Consider the following 20,077-nt stretch of genomic DNA (forward strand, 5'->3'; position numbering starts at 1 on the left):
CTCTATTGAATTGAAGCAATTGTTTTCCGAGAGTTAATTGTTCTCTATAGTGTAGAAAACTTGCTGAAGAATCTCCACAAACACTTGAAAGATTGTTGTAATCACAAAACTTCGTCAAAGCTAAAACATACTAGAAGTACTTTCTTTAAGGTATTTAGACACCCCAATTTGTGCAATATGGGTACCAAATGTGTCTTTCACCCCAAGATCAGTTAGCCCAAATCTTTTAAGATTGCACCCCAAATAGATTCCTTCAAGTACAATCAGGTTGTTTTCACAGAGAATTCTACTGTGACAGTAGAGTGGATACCATCTAATCTCTTGAAGGAGTCGGAGATGTTACAAAAAAAGCTTAGGAAGTGTACCATAGAGTGATCAGCATGGTGAGATTGGGATTACGAGTGAGAAGTTGTATTGATTTCAATGGAATGGTCTTGTTCTAATCAGTTCAACAGATATTGGCTGTTAATGCTAACATAGATTCTAGTCGATATATAAATGGAAGAAAAAACAGGACATCAATGAGAATGGTAATTTATAATTCCTACTTATGATGGAATTCTTTTCATATCGAAGCAAATCTATTGACCAAGTGATGAATCGTATCATGCACTAAAGAATTCCCGCCAAACTGAAATAACAAAGAACAGATGAAATCAAATCTTGCTAAAGTTACTTTTGGCAACATAAATACTCTTCAAATCTGACTTTAAACAGCATGTACTCAGATAAATTGAAGTTATTAAACATAACTAAAGTGGACACCTCGACTTTCATAAGAGTACAGGATTTCAGCTTGTGGTGATGCTCTTTTGCACAGAAGCAACTCTTCTGAAACATTCTTGGTGTAGAATGTTGCAGCGAAGATTTTCATTGTCTCAAGACTTGGAGAATTGGCAAGGATATATTTAACAAGTATCAACTCAAATTTTGAACAACTGAATCCATAAATAGCTACTGACTGGAGTTTGTCGAATGTAGAATCCAACCGGCCGTTTACTTCTCCCAGATTCTTCTGAGGATCCTTATAATATTGAATCTGGAAGGGCAAAGTGAATTAGTTAATTAGAACAGAATATGTGTCAAAAAGGAAAAAAAGAATGGTGTTAAGAGTAAGTTACCTGGATCCTAAGATCTTGCAAATTGAGGGTGCTATTAAGTACACATAGAGCAACCAAAACCTGACCCATATCTCCCATGTTTACAAAGAAACAGAGGCTCTTCAAATGATCATTAGTGGAAAGAACTTTCCTTGGCACATCCATACAGGATATAGGCTATAAAATTGAATTAAAAAGAAGCAAGCATAAAAAGAAAATGTGTAACTGTAAGAAAGACAAGCTATGGACTGTAATAAAATGCAACAAGAGATACTAATTAAGCCTAAAACACTCTGTACATCTGCTTAATAAATGCAGAAATCAACAAGGTTATATTACCTCAAGAAAATCGTGACCTAACTCAAGTCTTCGAATACAAAGTAGAGAGCGAACAACGTTGATGACATCGATGGTTTTCCACTGGTAATATTCAAGAGAATCGGCTGAGAAATTAATCCTTGCATAGTCCATATGTTTCAAATCATGGTGACATACAGCAATGAAGTCACCAGAGATAGTCAAGTGCTTGAGTTTTGGATTGGTAAGTTCAATATAAGAACAAACACCATAAACATTAATCAAAGACAATCTTTGTAGTTCAGGGCACAAAGAAAGCAAAGATTTCAATCTTGCATGAGAGAGATCAACAAAATTAAATAACAGACTTTTTAGGACTCTGAAGCCATTGAATATCAAAGGAGGAGGCTTGATAATGCAGTAAACCAGCTTTAGACGAATCAGATGTTTAAAGGAGAACAAACATTGAGTAACTCTATAACGTTTAGAATATCGAGCAATCTCAAGTTCAAATTCTTTGACAGAATCTGGTGAGAGGGATAAAATCCAGTGGTTTATCTCTGAACAGCTTCTCAAAAAATAACTAGAGATCTTAAATGACAGAATTGGGCCTTTATGAATTGAAAGAACATGATTGACAATTCTCACAAACATATTATGAAGATCATCGAGAATTGAATTAGGAATTTCATCATAGTCGGACCTAAAAAAGGGTGGACGCTCATCACTGAATAAAAGATGCGGAAATGAAACCCATTTGTTTCTCCAGTCGGTTGATAGAACACTGGTCCTCCCCGCTACTTTAATTGACAGTCTTGAAAAGATGTTCTCTAGGATATCAGCCGGAAGATTATTTAACTTGTCTCCAGTTGAATGACGAGCCATTTTAACCCTGCAATAGACATTAGTTGATTAGAGAAACTTAGTAATTAAAACTAGATTTCTGATATTATAAGAGATATAACAAGACGTAACAGACCGAACTCAGAGGTACAAAACAACACATGTTGCTCGATACAAATGATACAAATTACAATACCGATGTTTAAAACCATGAACTACTAATCCTACATGCCCTAAATAGTGTAGTGTACATTATCACGCAGCTTAGAAACCATATTTATTACCTTATCCCTTAGATTACTGGGCTAAGGGAAAACAAAAAAGAACAAGAAACAAAATCCACATGGTTTTCCTTTGGCAAATTAACCTTGCAACTGTATTGAGCTACAAGGCCAAGAATATACTATTGAAAATGAAATGAAAATATGATGGATGTTCTGATGATGCTTAGTGATGAATCACTAAATCCACAATACACCAACAGCCCCCAGCCTTATCCAAAGAATCCAACCTCAGCACTAGTGTGCTGTTCTACCACATGTTCAGGAAGGAACCCACTTCTGATCCACCTTGTCTAACAAAATACATATTACATCAATGGCTATTGCACATTGTACTGTTGGTGCCCTCTACTCAACTTGCTCTCCAAAAAGCCACTGCTGATTAGTACTGCAATGCCCTATCAAACCAAACCAAACCAAACCCCTCCCCCCACCCCAAAAAAAAAGAAAAAAAAGGGACTTCTGCAGTGATACCCAGCTACTAGTTTCAACCCGAGTCTTCAGTCCCCTCTCAAGCTGGTAATTATTCCACCCTTAATTTTGATAAAAGAGGCCCTTTGACTACCAAATTAGGGCTTAAATAGGGTCGTGTTAACCATGCATTCTAAAACCGCAACCCAACTCTGAATCTCATCGCTGACCTGACTGGTTCAAGCTCGCCCAATGTAACACACCCTCACCAGTACCTCTGGATGCCTCGAAAAAAATTAGTTGTTCTTCTTTGGGGACCATGGATCAATTACTGGTACTTCAAAAGACAATTATTAAAAAGCAGAAGTTTGGTTAACAGATACAATTAGTGTAATATGGGGAGTAAGAACTAAATACTTGCAAACAGTAAAAGAGCAGAAAACTAAGCCAACGAAAGAAGTAGAATAGACGCAGTGAAAAGAAATCCTTATCAGATTCAGAAAAAAATGAACCCATAAATAAATAAACAGAGGTGTTGCCAGAAGAGAAGAAGAAGTTCACGCTGCAAATAGGAGTCGGGAGGGGAGGTCTTACAGAAATAAGACGAGGAGGTGATGATGTTGCCTGAAGAGGAGTTAGTCAGACAGGTTCCTCTCCTTCCTTTGCTGTTTCATTTCGTTCTTGGGAAACAAAAAGTTGCAGGAGATGAGAAGAACTCAATAAGACAAGGAGAAAGCCCTAAACAATTTCTCACCTATTTTTGATTTGTCTGGTGACTCTTGATGAAGCGGGAAAAGCACTGGTTACATGGGCTCTTAGACGGTATTGGGCTGGGCCTGAGGCCCTGAACCATGTTGAAATCCAATGGGAAATCTCAATTATGAGATTGATCCCAAGCAAAGGTCTTGGGTACCACCTAGGTCGAGAAGAAGACTGTTTTGAAAATTTCGATTTTTCGAACCTTTAGGATTTTGGATGAAAATCATTTGTTGCATTAAAAATGACTTTAACTAAGAGGAGTTCGGATCGTCTCTCCTGACAAGAAGCACTCTGTGCTCCTCCAATGATTGTTAACCACTAATTACTGGGGGACCCCACAGGGTTAAGGCCATAGAATTTTTTTAATAATGTATTATTTTTTACTTGTAGGTCCCACATTAATTTAAAAGAATTAAAATCACACTTCCTTCCTCATTCCAAGGTATCTGTCATGTATGCATGTCATGTAACAACATTAAAATGTTTGTTTCTTCAAGCCCTAATAGATTCTAGAGGAGACTGTTCCAACATGGTTATTTTCCGCACTATTTACCTTGGTCTTGCCCTTTCATCAAACCAACTAGCTAGTATTTCGTTCTAACCACACAAAATATGGAATGAGAATCCCTACTTTCCTTCACACATACATCAAAACTACAACCTTTTCCTTCCTTTTCCCTAAAGATTATCCCAATAAAATGAGAAAAAACAAAAATTTAACAAACATAATGATAACATGGTGCTTCCTTTATAAATAGTTGGGCAATGTTAATTTGGTCGGCCATGAGGATTTAAATTAGAGGCCTGACTCTAGTTCAAAATGGACTAGCTCTTGGGTCCAACGGACTGAAATCAACCCAATTCCTTGCTATGTGAACAAATCATAATTTTCTTAGGAAAAAAAAAATATTAATCTCAAAGAATACCACTTAGTGAAACGGTCATTAATAAAAATAAATTAAAAAAAATTATAGATTAGTGTTAAATTATATATAAAAGCTACCATGAGAATCTACTGAGGTTTCCAAGCATAGATTATGGCCTTTGAACCCTAATTTTTAAAGAGTAATTTTGGATTTTTTTTCACCAAAAGAAATTTAGAAATTCATTTTTGCCGGTTGGGCTTGATTAGTAGGAGATTTTTATATATAGATGATGGGGGATATTACATATGCCATCTACAAGGTCGAGTCCACGACCTCTTTACCAAGAAGTATGAATCTTACCTGTCAACCAACCCTGCACATACTTTTTTTTTTTTACAAAGGGGCTTTATTAAGCCTGGGGATGGAATATTAATATGCCTTAGTGATAGTCGAACCCATGACCTCTTCACTAAGTGGTGTTGATTTCAACCACTAGAAAAATGACTCTTTATCATATATAAGCAAGGTTTTAAAGTATCCCACGATACCATACGATACTAGCCGATACGTATCCATATTTGACCTAACCGATACGATACATCTCGATACGTCTCTCCATTGAATTACACTAAAATACATTATCTAGAGCGATACAATACTCGATACAGGACGATACGTCTCTTCAAATCACCTGACCGATACGATACTCGATACCGATACTTTAAACCTTGTATATAAGTATGCCCTTATACTCATACTCAACTTTAAAACCAATGGGTATTGATCTTCATGTCAATTTTCAAATTAAAGTTTAATTTACATTTGAATGTGAGGAAGGTCAGAAATTATCGATCATCTTGTGTTATAATGGGCTGGAGAATTGTACTATGACAGAGGGAGAGGATTGAGTAACAACACTAAAGAGGACCAATGAATTCTGTAAGGGCCTGTGTAGTTACTTGAGTCTATAGATTTCAAAAATCTAGAGATTTCAAATCTATAGACTTCAAATCTCTGGAGTCATGGTTTATAAAATGAACTGTTTGGTTAGCTGAATCTTTGGAATAAAATTTGTAGATTTATCATAAAAAAACATTTAGAGCCTGTTTGGTTACATGAATCCAGAGATTCATGAATCTAAAAATTGTACCCGTTTGGTTGTAAAAATCTCCAGATTCATGAAATCTAGAGATTCACCTTTTTACGCTAAAAATGTGAATCTGTAGATTTATGGGTAAGGGGTGACATCCAGAGATTTCAAAAAAGATATACATTTGCACTTTCACAAAAATCATGTCGATCAAATATTTTTTAGGATGAATTCACAAATTTCATTCCACTACCAAACATTTAATTTTATAAATTATGACTCCATAAATTTGAAATTTATAGATTTGAAATCTCTAGATATTAGAAATCTCCAGACTCATGTAACCAAACAGGTCCTTATTGAGTTATGGTTCAAATGTTTAACACTTTTAGTTTTATAGTAGGGATGAAATTTCTGGATTTCACCTCATACCCATAAATCTATAGATTCACATTTTTAGTGTAAAAAGGTGAATCTTTAGATTTCAGGAATCCATGGATTCACACAACTAAACGAGTAAAAAATTTCCGTTTATAAATACAGAGATTTCAGATCTCCAGATTCATGTAACCAAACAAGCCCTTAATCTGTTCTTTTATTTGACAAAATAAACAAATATACTCTTCATATACGACCTTAAACACCATAAATCTAGACAAATTAAATAAAACTCAAGTGACCATTGCCTTGGCTAAGAGTACAAGATTTCAGCTTGTGTTGATACTCTTTCGTATCATAGCAATTCTTTTGAAACATCAATTGTGTCCTTTGCATGCAGTGAAGATTTGAATTGTCTCCTTTCAAGTGATCAGGATGCCCCTTTCTCTTCCAGGTGTGGGGATGCCACCATCTCAATGAATGTTTCATAGTTCCAGGAGCAGTTTTATATATGTTAGTGCTGTGTTGTGTTCCAGGAACAGTTTTTTGGGCAACACATAGGAGTGTGGTATATCTGTTAGTTACCCTGAAAGGTTTCTTTTTGATTTAACAAAACACTTCTTCACACATAACGCTTCTTCCCACCCTTTCGGCTTCCATATCAACTCTAATAAAACAAAGAATCGTAGGATTGGAAGTATCAGCTACCACACAAGGATTGCTAGCTCCAGTTCCAACTTGCAATTAAGTGCTTTAATTACTCTCTAGCTTTGAATGTTGAAATATCCATTATCAACTCCACTCTTTAATCAGTTCTCTTTGGAAAGAAGGGATAAATCCAACTGTTTTTTCGACTGAAGGGACCCATGGACTCCTTCCTTTATTATGATGAAGCTCACTACCATTATGAAGTGTTTATTGGGAAATATTAGGGTTTTGAGAATCAAAACTGTTTCATACAACCCGGATTAACCCTTTCTAGCTAGTATTAAATTGGATGGGTTCTGGGAGCTCAACTGCCCAACTGGTTTTGGGTTGTTTACTAAATTAGATGGGAGTGTTCATGCGTTCTTGGGCGGATTTAATTTGTAGTGCAATCAGAACCCAATAAGATATTAGTATAGTTTGAATTTAGATAGATTTTCAGGACAATTTAGAAGTAATATGACTATTAGTAATGTTAGTATGGTCACGCATATATTGTTTTCCTGAATAATTAGTCTTTTTTATAACTTGAGTTTGATATGCAAGATGTTTATTTTTTTTAATTTTTAAATTTTGATATAAAATGGGGTTGATGATTTAAACCTAACAAAGAAAAGAAATAGTGACAAATCTAGAATATTTGTCGATCTCCTTTAACACATCTCTTTAATGTGAGATTTTAAAGAAGAAATAGAGATTCTAATATTCACTTAGTATTTTTTTATATTCTCTTCAGCCATTACTAGCGAAGCGTTTAGGGATAAGTCATGAATATAATGGCAGAATTTTTCAGTGTGCATATAAAAGAGTTTTTTTACTAATTTATTTGTTTTTTTGGATAAAATTCAATCATTTTATTAACAAAACCACCTGAATCTTGAAGAACATATTGTTTTTATTTTTATTTTTACTTTTTTCGAGGGTAAAATGAGGAATAGGATATAATTGTTGCACCTTCAAGAGGAAGGCTTAATGAAAAATAATATTCGACTGGTAAAATAAATTCATAATGCACAAATGGAAGATTTTATTCAAGTGGTAGATTACCACAAAAAAAAAAAAAAAAACATATTCTCTAGTAAAATAAAATTCACGGACAAGAGAGATGATGAGTGATGTCAACATTCAATCATTAGAAACCCAAACAGCTAACTATTGAGACATATTAAAGATATATAATTCGTGCTTGTGGTGAAGCTCTTTTGAATTGGAGCAATTCTTTTCCAAAAGTCAATTGTTCACTACTATCCTCTGTTGAAGAATGTATTTCCATTGTCTCGAGCACTGGAGAGTTTGCAAGTAGATGTTCAACTAGAAGAAACTGGATATCCCAGTCAGAGAGTCCAGAAAATATCACAACCCTGAGAGTGTTAAATGTTGTATTTTTCAGCCGATCCTCTATGTGTTGCAGAGGTTGATTCCATAATTTTTTAAAACTATAAAACTGGAGGATTGAATCAGTTTAATGAGTGGAAAGGAGAATAGGAAAGCTAATAGGAAAAAGGAATGTACAACAGCCTACCTCAATTTCAAGCTTTCGCAAATTAGGGGACCCTTTAAGTAAGCACCAAGCAACTAAAATCTGATCCAAATCAGAATAGCTCATACACAAGTAAACGCTCTTCAAATGATAAAGAGTTGAAGAAAGCCTCTTTGGCACAGGAAAGGAAAAGCACTGTAATGAGAAACAAGAAAAAACAAAACATTAAAGGTTTTCTCCAGTTGCTGAATAGAAATGGAAACGGAAGTGTTCTACTTACCATTAGAAAACATGTTTCCAAGTGAAGTTCCTGAATACCAAGTATGGAGCCAAAAATGTTGTTAATATTGTTTCTGCCGGGCATCATAGGATGAGGATATGTTACTGCAAATCTTGCATTAACCAGAAGTTTCAAGTCTATGAGGCATATATCAACGCTCCTTGCAAAGCTATAGCTACAGATATGGAGGTGCTTCAGCTTTTGATTGCTGATTTCAATAGGTGTAGGATCATCAAGATCAATCAATGATAGATTTTCAAGTTCAGGTGATGAAGAAAGCAGACATTTCAGTGCTGCATCAGACACTGTAACATTGTTGAGAAACAAAGTTCTAAGACAGCTAAAGCCTTTGAATGACGAAGGTAGTACAGGGATTTTACAGCCCACCAGTGTCAGACTAGTTAGGTGCTTAAAGGAGAATAAACTTGGAGGCACAATATGAAGGGGGTATCTACGAAAATTAAGTTGAAAATCTCTCAAGGATAATAATGAGAGGGAAAAAACCCAGTTGTCTATCTCTGAACAAGTTTGCAGATGTGAACTAGAGATCCTAAAGGACAGAATTGGGCGTGTATGAGTTAAGAGAACATGATTCACAATTTTGACAAATTTATCATGTCCAGCTGAACCATCTAAACCAGGAATGCATTCATCATTGAACAAGAGATGTGGAAATGAAGTCCATTTGTATCTCCACTTAGTCGACAAAACACTGGTCCTCCCGAATTCTCTAATTGTCATTCTTGAAAACATGTTCTCTAGTAAACTGTCTGGAAGATTGCTCAATCTGTCTAGAGTCGAATTCGGAGCCATTTTCACCCTGCAATGATCAATAAAATCGTATTAGCTATACAAACAAGATTTTATGATATTATAACAAACAAAATATTATGAAGATTAACATGACTGCTGTAAGAAAAAAGACCTGTTCTTTTAAGTGACTGAGATGATTCTCTAGCTATACGGTAAGTTCCCTTAATGACCAACATCTGCAGGCATTATATATATGACTGCTCTAACCCTTTCAATATCCCTTTCGGATGATCTTTCTAAGTTTCATTTGAAAGGTCACCTGGTTAATATACTGACTTCTGATTCTCCCAACGCAATTACTGTTTATAAAGATTCATGAATGGGGCTGAAGGCAAACGTTTGGTTTTCTCTCTTCCATACATTTCTGAACTAGCCTTGAAAGTTGAAATCACGCCTAGTTTCAACCCATGTCTTCCTTTCTCAAAATGATAATTTGAATTTTGACATTCAAATCTAGGCTAAACGGACTCTTGGAATACCTCCAAAGAAAGCAAATTGAAATGCCCAGGTTTTGCATCATTCTTTATTTTGTATTTTTAACCAACAAATACAGGTTAAAAGTAGGCTAATTGAAATCAGACAGGTTGGCCCAGTTGATAAAGACAATGGTTCATAGTGTATGAGGGCAATAGTCCGAATTTCTTTTGGATTAGGGTAAAGCTCTATTGTATACATAAGATGGTTATTTGCTTACATACAATTACCCCCTTCAGAACTTCAAATCCAATGAAAACAAATCTCAGTTGCATTTTACATGAAAGTTGAGATTAGGCTTAAGAGTGTCAAGTTGTATTGATTTCAATGGAATGATCGTATTCTAATCAGTTCAACAGAAATTGGCTGTTAATGCTAACATGGATGCTAGTCGATATATACAAGGAAGAAAAAAGGACATCAGTGGGAATGCTAATTTATGATTCCTACTTATGATGGAATTCTTTTAGCTATTGAATAAATGAATGCTTAGTTAGTGCACATCGATGATGAACTGAAATAACAAAGAACAAATGAAATCAATTCTTGCAAAAGTTTCATTTGGCAACATAAATACTCTTCAAATCTGACTTTAAACAGCTTGAACTCAAATAATTTAAAGTTATTAAAAAGAACTAATGGGGACACATCGTCTTGGATAAAGAGTACAGGATTTCAGCTTGTGGTGATGCTCTTTTGCACTGAAACAACTCTTCTGAAACATTGTTGGTGTACCTTGTTGCAGTGAAGATTTTCATTGTGTTGTAAAATGTTTAAAACTTATATAATATTTTTTATATGTTTTAATTGTGTCTTTTATCCTATGGTTTTTATTTAGTCCCACATCGGGTTGAGATGAGCTGATTATATCGTTTATATATAATAAGGGCTTATGTAGTATTAATTTGTGCGACACAAACTAAGCCTGAACCCTGTTGTGACCCTGACATTATTATATAGATATATATTAATATTAATAAATTTATATGACTTGGGACTTGGGTCGTGGGTCATAGCCTTGATCCGGAAAGCCAATTTTGTCATGGCCCCTATTCCGAAAAGCCTACTGCTGGGTTAAAACGTGGAGATGCCATTAGAAAGGCACTATCCTATAGGTAAGTCAGTTGAATAGATACCTTCACAAAGAGAGGTGACCGTACCCTTTCACCCACAGCCTTTGGGGATCTATATAAACCCATTTTCAAGTTCATTCTAGACACTGAATTTCCTCCTCCTCCTCCTCCTCCTCCTCTCTCTCTCTCTCTCTCTCTCTCTCTCTCTCTCTCTCTCTCTCTCTCTCTCTCTCTCTCTCTCTCTCTCTCTCTCTCCCCCCCCTGTTGTTACTCTGTGAAGCAGTGAACATAGCTTGATTACATCTTAAGTTACCTTTCTCGGGTACAACCTTAAAGGTTTGGGCTGACTGATCTTGGGGTGAAGACACTTTTAGAATCCGTATTGCACAATTCGGGGTGTCTAAATACCTTAAAGAAAGTACCTCTAGTACGTTTCAGCTCTGAAGAAATATTGTGAGAACAATCGTTCAAGTGTTTGTGCAGATTCCTCGACCGGTTTCAACACATTGTCTCAAGACTCGGAGAATTGGCAAGGATATATTTAACAAGTATCAACTCAATTTTTGAACAACTGAATCCATAAATAGCTACTGACTGGAGTTTGTCGAATGTAAAATCCAACCGGCCGTTTACTTCTTGCAGATTCTTCATTGGTTTCTTATAATATAGAATCTGGAAGGACAAAGTGAATTAGTTAATTAGACCAGAATATGTGTTATAAAGGAAAAAAGAATGGTTAAAAGTAACTTACCTGGATACTAAGATCTTCCAAATTGAGGGTGCTATTAAGTACACATAGAGCAACCAAAACCTGACCTATATCTCCCATGTTTATAATGAAATGGAAGATCTTCAAATGATCATTAGTGGAAAGAACTTTCCTCGGCACATCCATACAGGATATGTGCTATAAAATTGAATTAAAAAAGAAGTAAGCATAAAAAGAAAATGTGAAACTGTAAGAAAGACAAGCTATGGACTGTAATAAAATGCAACAAGAAATACTAATTAAGCATAAAACACTCCGTACATCTGCTTAATAAATGTAGAAATCAACAAGGTTATATTACCTAAAGAAAATCGAGACCTAACTCAAGTCTTCGAATACAAAGTAGAGAGGAAACAACGTTGATAACATCGATGGTTTTCCATCGGTAATATTTAAGAAACTTGGCTGAGAGATTAATCCATGCATATGTTTCAAATCATGGTGGCATACAACAATGAAGTCACCAGAGATACTCAAGTACTTGAGTTTTGGATTGGTAAGTTCAATATAAGAACAAACACCATAAACATTATTCAAAGACAATCTTTGTAGTTTCAGGGCACAAAGAAAGCAAAGATTTCAATGTTGCATGCATGAGAGATCAACGAATTTAAATATCAGACTTTTCAGGACTCTGAAGCCATTGAATATCAAAGGAGGAGGCTTGATAATGTAGTAAGTTAGCTTTAGATGAATCAGATGTTTAAAGGAGTACAAACATTGAGTAACGAGCAATCTCAAGTTCAACATGGAAATCTTTGCTTTCTTTGTGCCCTGAAACTACAAAGAGAGGGATAAAATCCTGTTGTCTATCTCTGAACAACTTCTCAAAAAAATAACTAGAGATCTTAAAAGTCAGAATTGGGCCTTTATGAATTAAAAGAACATGATTGACAATTCTCACAAACTTATGGACTCCAACAGAGAATTTTCTAGCGGCCAAATCTATTGCAAATCTCAGTTATTCTGCAGCTATTCTTGAGCTGAAAGTGATTCGGGATGCCATTATACTTGCTGTGACTTGTTGCTCTTTCAGGAGAAAACAACAGTTTAAATTAGCCCTATGAGCGTCTTTCTCATCAAATATTAGTTTTGAGTAATTTTTTTGATATTTTTAAGGTTGTGTATGTAAATAGACAGCAAAATTGTTTAGCTGATAACCTAGCTTTGGGTGCTAAAAAATCTTGATTGTCGATCTCGACCATTGGCAGCATGTACTGTGCATGTAATGCACAACATTCAAATCTGCCCCCTTATCCTTTGCCCATGCCTTGTAGGATAGTTTGGTCGATTTCTTATCGGTGGATTTTGTCATTTTGTACTCAATATGTGATTGCCTTTCTTGGCCCTTCTTAATGAAATTCCAATTACTAAAAAAGAAAAAAATTTGAAGACCAATAAGGAAAGATTGAATTCAAAAACACATAAATGGCCTAAACTAAGTATTGATTAAACATCTTCAAACCTGACTTTAAACACATTAGTAGAAAGAACTTCGCTTGGCACAACTTGTAAAGGATAAGCCTTTGAATTCAAATTCAAATTCAAATTCAAATCCACCGTAACTAACTCTATTAATTCTCGATTGATCTTATCTCCAACCGATCAAAAAGAGTTTGAGTTATAGTGATTCAAACTCTACAACTTATTGATATTTTAACTATAACTCAAATTCTTCTTGGTTGGTTAGAGATAAGATCAATTGTAGATAGAGTTAGTTACGGTAGATTTGAATTTAAATTTGAATTCAAAGGTTTATCCTTTACACAACTCTAATAGATATGAACTTTAAATATCGAAATCACTAGGTTATATATCACATTGTCACTTAAAGAAAAATGTAAACGAATTCAGGCCTTTTATTACAAAGTAAAGATCGAACTAAGATATTTTATAACAAAGGGGTATAAAGTAGAGAACGGACTGATTGATAAGATCAAAATTAATAAACAACATATCATATGACTTACGAAAGCTTCTACTACTAGCAGTAAAAATGCAAACTATTGTTGGTTCTCAGAAACAGCTAACAAACCTGGTAAGGCTTCTTTTAAATCTGCAGATATTTCCCCCTCAAAAGTGTACATGCAATACACAAAAGAAGAAAGATTGTAAAAGAAAAGACCTGATCTTCTATATATATATATATATATGTCTGCTCTCACCATTTCAGCTTCCCTTTCAAATGATCTTACAAGTTTGACTTGAAAGGTGACTAGCTAATATACTGCTTTTGATTCTTCCAGCAACAACTACTGGTTATAAAGATTCATGAATGGGTTAAGGAAAACTTTTGGTTTTCACTCTTATATAAAATTCTTTAGCCTTGAAAGTTGACGTCAAGCTTTGTTTCAGGCCATCTCTTCCACCTTGTGCAACCTCAGCACTAGCTAGTGTGCTGTTCTACCACATGTTCAAGAAGGAACCCACTTCTAATCCACCTTGTCTAACACAATATATATTACATCAATGGGTATTGTTCATTGTCCTGTTGGTGCCTCAACCCAACAATGAATCTCAACACTGACATCAATGGGTATTGCTCATTGTCCTGTTGGTGCCTCAACCCAACAATGAATCTCAACACTGACATGAACCGTTCAAGCTCGGGCTAATGTAATACACCCTTTAACATTATTTACACCAAAATCTCAGGATTTTGGTTAATTGGTGTAACATGAAGACCACACACTAATATGAAATTCCTTCAGTTATCTTGCCATGCTCTTTATGACCTGAATCGAGCAAAGAGACTGGTTGTTAGCACTCAACCTAAACTGGCCAAGCTCCAATAACTTTGCTTTGAGAGCTTCACAAAGGGATATCCTTTTAAAGTAGCCTCGCCTTGAAAATTACCATCCTCATCTCTAATGAGTTGACACATTGGGCAAATCAAGATGCTCATGATAAATCTTGATCGTTAAAAACTCGACCATTCCCAGGCCTCACAAAAGATAAAATACATATTTTTAATAAAAATCAAATTCAAAGAAAAGGAGGGTGATGTTCATGTTATTGTCTGTTTGGGACCAAAGAAGAAATTATTAATATATTATAAACAAAAAAAAGAAAAAAAGAGTTACATGGGACAACACCTGCACAAAAGCAATTAAAAACAGACCTTCCAAAATTGAGACACTTGAAAGTGGGCTGGAACCGTTTTCAATTGGATATCAGCCGGGACAACTCACTATTTAGACTCGCGAGTTACATATATAATTTTTGCCTGCGTTGGTGAAGCTCTTTTGAATTCAAACAATTTTTTTCCCAAAATTCAACTGTTCATCATTATAATCCGTAATGGAAGATGGATTTCTATTGTCTCAAGCACCGGAGAATGTGCGAGCAAATGTTCAATTAGAATTAATTGGAGTTGCAAGCCAATGAATCGAACAAATTTCACAACCCGGAGAGTGTTGAATGTCATATTTTCCAAACGATCTTTTGTATGTTGCAGCAGATGATGAGTCTCCCAAAATTTCCAAAACTGGAGGATTCAATCAGTTAATGAGTGGAAAAGAGAATATGAAAGTGAAAAAGGGAAAAGGGATACACTAAACCTTACCAAAATTTCAAGCTTTTGCAGATTAGGAGACCCATTTAGTAAACACAAAAAGATAAAAAACGGATCTGGGTTGGAGTTGTAGCACCACGTTAAATGGAACTCAATGCTCTTCAAATGATGAAAAGTATAAGAAAGTCTGGTTGGCACATCACTGAGAGCAAAACACTGCAGTGAAAGACAAGAAAAAAGCAAAACATTAAATATTTTCTGTACTAGCTAGCTGAATAAATATGGAAAACCTAAGTGTTTGTATTTACCTCTAGAAAGTCTGCATCCAACCGAAGCTCTTGAACACCAAGTATGGAGCCAAAAATGTTGTTAAATATGTGTTTCTGAATAGAAATACTTCCTAGAAATGTTGCATTAACCAAAAGTTTCAAGTCTTTGAGGCATATATCATCCCACTCTCCATATATAAAGAGGCACTTCAACTTTGGATTGCTAATTTCAATATGTAAAGGATAATCATCAAAAGATTTGAGTCCAGTCAATTTTAGACTTTCTAGTTCATGGCATGAAGAAACTAGAGATTTCAATGTTGCATTCGAGAGTGAAACATATTTATGAGACAAATTTCTAAGACGGCTAAAGCCTTTGAATGACAAAGGTGGAACAGGGATTCTACAGCACATAAGTTTTAGTCGAATCAGATGCTTAAAGGAGAATAAAATTGGAAGAACATCATGACGATGAAGAACCCTACGACGATCAATTTGAAGTTCAAATTCTGTCAAGGATAACGATGAGAGGGCAAAAACCCAGTTGTCTATCTCTGAACAGGTTTGCAGATGTGAACTAGAGATCCTAAAGGATAGAATTGGGCGTGTATGAGTTAAGAGAACATGATTCACAATTTTGACAAGTTTTTCATGTCCAGCCGAACCATCTAAACCTGCAGGTATGCATTCATCGTTGAATACGAGATACGGAGATGAAATCTATTTGTATCTCCAACTAGTTGACAGAATGCTGGTTCTCACAACTTCTCTCATTGTAATTCTGGAAAAGATGTCCTCTAGTAAACAGTCTGGAAGATTGCTCAATCTGTCTTGGCCCGAATTTGAATCCATTTTCAATCCGCCCTGGTCAATAAAAACTCATTCGTAATTCAAACAAGAACTATCATATCAATACTATAACATAACACACATATCATAAAAGCTTCTACTACTACAGTAGGAACGCAAATTATAGTTGGTTCTTAGGAACAACTAACAAACCTGCATGCTGGTAAGGCTTATTTTGAATATGTAGATATTGTCAAAGGAATGACCTGATCTTGCAAGTAATGGATGATCTTCTGCACTCAAAGTTCCCTTCGTCTTCCTTTTCTGATGATCTTGCAAGATTTCTGCACTCAAAGTTCCCTTCGTCTTCCTTTTCTGATGATCTTGCAAGATTCATTTGAAAGGTCACCCAGTTAATTTACTGGCTTCTGATTTTCCGAGAGAACACCATTGGTTATAAAGATTCCTGAATGGTTCAAGGATATGAGAATAGGACTAAACTTCTTAATTGATTCGGATTGAAGAGTTTTTTCTTTACTATTAAAATTCTATTCAGGTATAAACTCTAAATAATACAAGTCCAGATGTGAGACAATTTATCTGAATTTAGTTTACAACAAACTCTAGAATTCAATGTAGTTATAGAGTTTGTTTGAAATATGCAATCTATTTGAATTTGAGTTTACAACAAACTCTAGAATTCTACGGTTATTTGAATTTAAAAATTATAATTCCAACATAGATTGTTGCTAGAATATTTGAATTTTAAAAACACTGAAATTCGAATGTAGTTTTTTCTTCTTCTTTTTTCCCCTAATTGTTTTTTGGGTAACATACGTTTTTTTATTTATTTTTTATTTGGTAATCTGAGATTCATCCGGGCCACTGAGAAGTATGGATCTTACCACTCTACCAACCCTGCATTGACTGGTAACAGGCATTTGGTCACCAGAAAAAACGAAAAAGCTATATAAGGTGTTAGATAACGTATGCAGATTGCCGTGGATAATATGAATTTAAATTGTGATCAATATTAGATAATTTATAACTACGTATCACAATACTAATGATTAATTATAGAATAAAATTACTTCTTTTTTTTTTTTGATAAATCAAAATTACTAATTACTCTTTGAGTTGTGACTGAATAGTGAATAGTATATGTTATCCCAAAAAAAAAAAAAAAGTATCCATACGTGTATCACTTAGTATGGGAAGCGATAAATATTGGATTCGTATCAATTAGACCTCCGCATCTAGTCCTGCATAGCGACCATAATGCTTGGTAGAAACTATCATGTTACAACAACCATACGACAGTGGCGCCTTATGCAAGGTTCTTTTTAATATTGAAAACCCTAAATACCTTGGTTTCACTTCCTTATGCAAAAGGTTGGCAATTTTCACTACGGTTTAGATCCACTCACCATGGATTCAATTTAGTGATGAACAGAAGCCATAGATAAGTTCAGACTTTCTATCCAATAAATAATACTAGATATTGACCAAATTAGATCACTGGTGACAGGCATGTTTAATTATGAAAATTTCCACAACCAATTAGAACAACCCTCTTCTGCAACTAATTAGAATAGTCTCCCAATTTGTACTCCTAATACCCTCTATCCTCTCCACCACCCTTGTTAGTCACAAAGAAAGTGAAAATAGGCATGGAGGTCCTCTCCACCCAACCTATCCATGTTCCTATCCTCCCACGTTCACAAAGGCTTGAAACAAGTAACGTCTTGTGTGAGTACGAGAGAATGGGGTCGTGGGAAAATTAGGTAGAGAGGATCTGAATGAATGAATATGAAAAACAATGAATTAAAACAGAAAGAACAATGAAAATAAACTACATCATACATTATTTTGATGAGAGGTAATATGGATTGGGGCTACTGTTTTGCAGTTCTTCTCTATAATCAGGTTAAGCTTAATATTTTAGGAAAACTAAAATATACACTCACTCAACTGGCTAACAAAATTAATCAATGTTGAGTTTCAGTTTGCAAAATTCCCAATTAGTTGTGTGTTCTCCATTTTGATGATAAATTTAGGAAAATTACAAGATTAGATAGTACGTAGCCAAATAGATCAACATCAACCTTCCATCATCAGAGGCTCTACAAATATTTGGCAAAAATGTTAAGGGTATAATTACTAGAAGAAAAAAAACACTGTACATGGCCACTATTGCTGTACAAATGGTGGCCATGTACTCCTGGTCCACAATTCTGCAACCCCAAAATGAATGAGTACTAAAAAAAAAATTTTAATAAAATAAAAAATTTAACCCTTGTTTCTGGTAACATAAGCACCTAACCGTTTCTTTCCATGCAAAGTTGACAATACTGTTGCATATATATTGTTGCTCTCTTTTTCAGTTTTTGTGAAGGATGTTTAGCCTAGAGCACTGACTAAGAGCAAGACACCCAACATGACTTCAAGACCTTTTAGCTATCCAAATTCATAAAATGAAATCGATGCATGTGTTACCAACATGGAAACAGTACCACACAACTGGCAGTCCAGAGCTGCCCACATTGGATGGCACAACCAAACAGTACTTATATATACAGGGTAAATATCACTTACCTCCCCTCTTAGTTGGACAAATAGCACTTATATCCCTTCTTAGTTGGACAATATCACTTACCCCGTTTTTATTGTTCGCATTTTTTCCTGTCTTTTATTTATGCATTGGTTATGTTTGCTTTATTTTTCGTTTCAATTCGATTGCATTAGATGTATGGATTAGGATCATTGGTTTAAGTTAAGTAATTAGTTAACAAAAATTGAATCATTCCATTCTCGCATTACTATTAAGAAGTTGAATTCTATGTGGTATATCTCCCTGAGATCGACCCATTAGCTACACGATACTGTACGCTTGCGGTTACTTTATTTTGCAAATAGGAAGATCAATTCAATTGGATGGAATGAAAGATGGTTTTCCTTAATGCAATAGAGAAGGATGCAACGGAGATAGCAGTAGAGTAACAACTATTATGGTCTTTAAATGGGTTGTCAGGGACAACTACTTAAATATCCTCAGTAAAGTCTTTTGTTTTCATTCTTTTAGGATAAAAATATTTGAAATAATCCGTCCAAATTTCGAAAATCTATTCTACTACAAATTTAATACAAATTAAAATATATAAGACAAATACCAAAATCAATATTCAATTAGAGGACAATAGTCAAGCTTGTGTGGATCAAATTGGCCATGAAACGTCCAAATAAACACAATTTATTTAAAATTAAGGATCTAGATCATTTGTCATAGACTAACACTGCAGGAATTTTGTGAAGAAGGAAAAAAAATGGTTATAAACCTGTTTCAAAGTCGAATATGAAGTCTAATAATAAGGCAACTTTCTTCATTTGGTAAACTTTCTTTTTTTCACACAGGGGCTATGGTAATTCATACATTTTGCTCTAAAGAGAAATTCAAGACTAACGAATCCCAGAGGAAGTACCATATGACATTAGATACTAACACGTGCAAATGCACGTGACCATACAAGAGAGAAAATATAGTCTTTTTTTATTTATTTCTTTTTCTTTTTTCAATCAACACTTAAATAAGTCTAAATTCAATTACCCAAATATATTTCAAAGAGTTACCATGAAAACTCTAAGTCAATTAATTGACAATCAATAAGAAATAGTTGGAAGTTATAAAATCTTACGCTGGCTTTGAAAATCATTAGAGTGAATAAACTCCCATTGACCACGTTGCAAGCTTGGATCAAAGTAGTCTATTCAACATGATGAGTAACTCAATTATGAATAAAAAGGATAAAAAATAAAATTAAGTAGTCTAAAAACTGAACATAGTGAATTAAGAAGGGTACGTACTAAAAATCCAATCTAGTGCAAGAAA

The 20,077-nt window shown here is 34.8% G+C and overlaps 2 protein-coding genes across 2 annotated transcripts; both read right to left on the reverse strand.

Moving 5' to 3' along the window:
• Positions 1-398: 398 nt before the first annotated feature.
• Positions 399-3,680, reverse strand: LOC149000543 (F-box/FBD/LRR-repeat protein At1g13570-like). The gene is made up of 4 exons (XM_089140339.1): positions 3,527-3,680; positions 1,440-2,289; positions 1,122-1,277; positions 399-1,039 (listed from the first exon to the last, which is right to left on the reverse strand). Exons 2-4 carry the CDS (start codon positions 2,280-2,282, stop codon positions 743-745), a joined length of 1,296 nt encoding a protein of 431 aa, XP_088996465.1. The 5' UTR covers positions 2,283-2,289; positions 3,527-3,680; the 3' UTR covers positions 399-742.
• Positions 3,681-7,895: 4,215 nt separating this feature from the next.
• Positions 7,896-9,306, reverse strand: LOC149000544 (F-box/FBD/LRR-repeat protein At1g13570-like). Its single transcript, XM_089139181.1, has 3 exons — positions 8,491-9,306; positions 8,253-8,405; positions 7,896-8,051 (listed from the first exon to the last, which is right to left on the reverse strand). Exons 1-3 carry the CDS (start codon positions 9,301-9,303, stop codon positions 7,896-7,898), a joined length of 1,122 nt encoding a protein of 373 aa, XP_088995307.1. The 5' UTR covers positions 9,304-9,306.
• Between the last annotated feature and the right edge of the window lie 10,771 nt (positions 9,307-20,077).

The sequence above is a fragment of the Hakea prostrata genome, chromosome 11 (genome assembly GCF_041222555.1).
Source record: "Hakea prostrata isolate BN-2017 chromosome 11, UWA_Hpros_2, whole genome shotgun sequence".
In the NCBI taxonomy this organism is placed as follows: Eukaryota; Viridiplantae; Streptophyta; class Magnoliopsida; order Proteales; family Proteaceae; genus Hakea; species Hakea prostrata.